Source organism: Rhododendron vialii, chromosome 6a (genome assembly GCF_030253575.1).
Source record: "Rhododendron vialii isolate Sample 1 chromosome 6a, ASM3025357v1".
In the NCBI taxonomy this organism is placed as follows: Eukaryota; Viridiplantae; Streptophyta; class Magnoliopsida; order Ericales; family Ericaceae; genus Rhododendron; species Rhododendron vialii.
The window spans coordinates 38,165,382-38,169,882 of NC_080562.1; the positions used below are offsets into that span (position 1 = coordinate 38,165,382).

General features: G+C 40.2%; 1 protein-coding gene across 1 annotated transcript; it reads right to left on the reverse strand.

Annotated features, from left to right (window-relative positions):
* Positions 1 to 2,193: 2,193 nt before the first annotated feature.
* Positions 2,194 to 3,254, reverse strand: LOC131331581 (uncharacterized). The gene has a single exon (XM_058365620.1). It carries the CDS (start codon positions 3,104 to 3,106, stop codon positions 2,381 to 2,383), a length of 726 nt encoding a protein of 241 aa, XP_058221603.1. The 5' UTR covers positions 3,107 to 3,254; the 3' UTR covers positions 2,194 to 2,380.
* Positions 3,255 to 4,501: the final 1,247 nt, after the last annotated feature.

A 4,501-nucleotide genomic window follows, 5' to 3' on the forward strand; every position in this document is an offset into this window, starting at 1 on the left:
TATATTCACAAGTACATCTACAAAGGTCATGATCGTACCATGATGGTGTTGCGAGACGAATAAACAAGATATAGAATTAAGGTAACTATTATTAGTCATCATTTTACTTTTACAAGAAGAAATTCTTACTCATTAATTATTTTTTTAGGCTATTATTCATGTTCCTAATTGTACTTTTTGGATGAAGTACATATGCGTTGGTACAAAAACTCTTGAGAGGTAGATGGAGAGACAAATTTCAAGACAATAAGATCTATGTTGATCACCTTTTTTTTCCCCTACGTAGTGTATCAGATTTGACTCTATATAAATTTTTAAATTTTTTATGCATGTTAAAATTGGATTCTATGAATGCAACATGGTATTGGTTTTGAGTTTTGTGGTTTGGATTAATATAGTTCAGTGTGTATCCTATCAATGCAATTAATTCGGTATATGTGATTAGAATTATCATTGGTAGTGATGTACACACGGGTAGAGGCTTAACAAATAAAACTTTTTGTTGCGGAGTGCTGCATGCATAGGTAATTAGCATATTAAAGTTTTGCAACAACAAAAATATACCGTATTTTACTTTGTTCCTACCCATTTTTTTCAACATGTCATCCCTTTGCTCATTGCTCGACCCGGAGCTTTAGTTGTCTTCAAAATGTGTTGCGCCGTGCCTTCAGGCACGGGTATTCACTAGTAAATCAATAAGTCATAAAAGTTTAACGCAAAATTAACAAATGCAAAAAAAATTTGAAAAAAGACAAAAAAAAGTTACTCCTTACTTTTTAGTCCAAACGTATACTCTGAGTTGTGCCATTAGACAAGATCTTTGAATGAGGTGAACTTTGGAAATATAATTTCCCGCGAGTGCTCTTTATCTTGAGCTACTTCTATGTGAAAGACAAGGCAGAGACGTGGCAATGAATAATTTTGAGAGAATTAATGAAGCGGAAAATGAGAAAGAGAAAGCAAATGGAATGAGTAATGAAACTCTTGATGAGAGAGAGAGAGAGAGACGAATGAGACCCAATTTACTCAGTGAGAGAGTTCGAGAGAGAGGGAGGAGAGTAAAGAGGTCGACTGAGAAGTGTTATTTTTTGGGTTATATTTATGACTTATTGGGTCATTTAAGTTGACCCAATTAAGACTCAATTAGACCCGATTAATAAATAGGTTAGATGGGTTGGATCCATTCTAACCCAACTAATAAATAGGCTGGGTTGGGTCTACTTTCTATTGGGTGGGTATGAATTGATTAATGTATTTGAGTTCAATTTGCCACCCCTAGCTGCAACGTAATTAAGTACATATGTCCCCATGGTCTGTGTTTTCCATCGGAGGTTGAAGCCATTAGAATTTGGCCAAAAGTGGCTTTCCATGCATGCCTGAATCCTAACCTACAACTTGGTCTTTGAAGTCACCCACTTGATAATTTCACGACCTAGGAACAACAATATTGCCATTTCCCGTCCAATTGCTAGAATGGTTATACAACCATCACAATTCACAAATAATGCCTCCGGAAAACTTGCCTCCGCGAGTTGGATATTGATCTAACCATACCCAAATGTAAATGTTACTGTTTCAGTAAACTAGGTAAAGGTGCGATGACTCGCACGTCGTTTTATGCTTACTGAGAATACATTGGTGGAGTGTGAATACAATTCAAACACCTTATTACAACTCACGTGCATTCTCTCTTCTCCCCATCTGGGTACTCCTGATCCCTCTCTCTTACACTCACTCACTCACCTACCTCACCAAATTCAGATTTTGATTCTAATAAAGATTTGATAATCCAAATTCTGACTCTCTCTCTCTCCATACATGTGGTTGGATGATTGTGCTTCGGACATGGATTTGATTTTGATTCTGATTCCTTTCTATTAATTGTGTTCACACTACTATATTCTACCTAAAAAGCCCTTACATATCCGGACAAAACTCACACATATTCATAAGACACAAACGAAAAACATGAAAAATCTAATAAGGCCAAAATGGGAATCCTGAAATACTACGAAACTACTCATTCAACCCTCATCCATCCACTCGGGACAAATCACCAATGCCAAAATATGGACGATGGCTAACCTGCCAAAAGAGGCTCAACGCTCCTTTCATACAAGTGCATGGATTAGCATTTTCGAAAGTACTTAAATCCTGTCCCCAATAAGCAAAATCCAAAAATCAGCGTATAGCTTCCACAACCAAGACCATATTGCCCTTCAAATTCGGTCCGAAACCGGCCGGAAAACAAACAAGAAGATCAGCACGAGAAACAAACCTCAGGCTATATTTGCCTGTAAATTAGTCAGTCGGAACAAAATGAAAAAATAAATGAGCCAAGAAAACAAAACACAAAATACACAAATTTCACAAATTAAGATCATTGCAACTCCATATTCACATCGGCTCCCCTCAACGGCTTGATAGCATGGCACTCTTTGCACGCCGTCACGAACCACCTCAAGAACCGCCTCCCGAACCCCATTCCGCCACCCCTCCTAACCTTGACTTTCTTCTTCACCACAATCTCGCCGCCCTTCCTCCGCCGCGGAACCTGGTGGCTCACGACCGGCGCAGCGGGAATCAACCCCCACCTCCTGGAAGACCCATTGACGTATAGTACCTGTTTCTTACCCAAAACACCTTGTCCGCTCTTCTCGTGACATTTACTACCTCCCACTTTTCCGCCGAATTTCGCTTGATCCAATGGCACTGCTGATTTCTTCTCAGCAGCATCAGTACTAATGCTCGTTCTGGCACTAGTGGTGGTACTACAACTGCCACTGCTGTTGCTGCTTCTGCTGCTTGTGCTGTTACACCGCGACGACATCAACGAGTCCTTGCTGCTGACACTGCTCGTTCGGCTCGTGGAGCGCGTAAAGGAATGGAGGTTGGCTGGTGGCTGTAGTACAGGAAAGGGATGAGGCAGCAGCCGGCCATTAGAGAATAAATGGTCTGCCGGAGAGTTTGGGGACCCCGGCGTGACACATCCAAACTCGAACTGATCGGAATCTTGAGTCGTTGGAATGGGAATTATGCTCGGGAACGAGAACTTGTCGCCGGAGCTGTTTTTTCGCCGGCGGGTAGTGCTTTCCATGGGATTCATGTCTCTGGTTCTTCTTCCCTTGTTTACATTGGATTCATTGAGGACCTATATATGTGCAAAGCTAAAGTTTTTCTAGTGATAAAAACAACGCATAGAGGGTGTCTTTCTTACAGTATTTTTTTCTTTTTCTTTTCTAAAGGGAGATTGTGGTATATCATGGAATGGGGCCCTTAAAGTCGGTTCTGATTTTTCGAGGGCTTAAAGTAAAAATAAAAAATAGGGTCTCTTTTGTTGGACTATAATAAAAGATAAAAAAAAGTAGGAAAAGTCCTTACAATTCAAAATTTTTTGAAAGCCTAAAACGACCGCAACACTTATTTTAGCTCATGGTCGACTTTGGATCCTTTGGTCCTTTGGCTTGGGGGAATTGGAATAGGGTAGGTGGTCTAAATCATGTGAGACTTGAGTTGCCAACTCAAAGGTTAAGTTACTTGTTGCTGCGTTTGTAATTATGTTTTTGGAGCTTGGCACCTTTGCTAAATTATTGTGGGATTCGGTGGTTTATTCACAAGTCCCTGTCTACTTTGCTTTTGTTCTTTTTGAAGGACTCGGCTTCCTAAAAATAAAAAATAAAACTTTCGTAAAGCAAAAGGGGATTGCACTTTATAGAGAGACGTAAGTTGGCAAAAAAATATTCTAATTACACACGGGTCTCAACTACCTGTAAGGCTGTAACTAAACTTATTGATACGGCATTTCCAAACTCGTAGCAACGATAGTGTTGTAATTTAAAGTCGACATGTCGTATTAATATAACATCTTTAGATCTACCAACTCAACGACTACAATTATGCGGTTTAAAGTCTTATTGACTTATTTTGACCCGGATAATAGAAAATATTAGCTCATTCAACTTGTTTCATGTCCTCTTCCAACCTCATCGATCAGGACCACCGCATGGAAATGTCACAGATCGAACGGTAGTCCGAAGCGAGTGAATGACAGGTATTTTCTAAGTGGCAATGATGGATTCAACCGTTCAACGTTGCTTTCCAATGTGTTGTGGAAGCAAAGGTAGAGATAGAGTAAGAAGCTTTCTTTAAGCAAAATGACTCTCCTATTTGTATTATTTTATGGGACACTTTTGATTCGGTCACCCCCTAAACATGGCGACAAAGTTGGTTCTAGGGAAATTCCTTGTCTCCCATTTGTGTTTTCTGTAAAGGGCCCCCTATGCCCTCGGGACCACAAGTCAAGCCAGTGTTTTAAAAGTCCACTTTGTTTTCTTTTATATATACCATCGTTTTAGTCTGCTTTCTGCTCCTCGGCCCAAAGAATTGATTGCTTAATCGTCCATGTCTGGGACTCTCTAGCTAGGCCCCCAGTGCAGTAGGAAACCTTTCGGCCTTTGTATGATTTGCCCTTGATCAGTTGGGTGAGTGGGTGGCTCTCTGG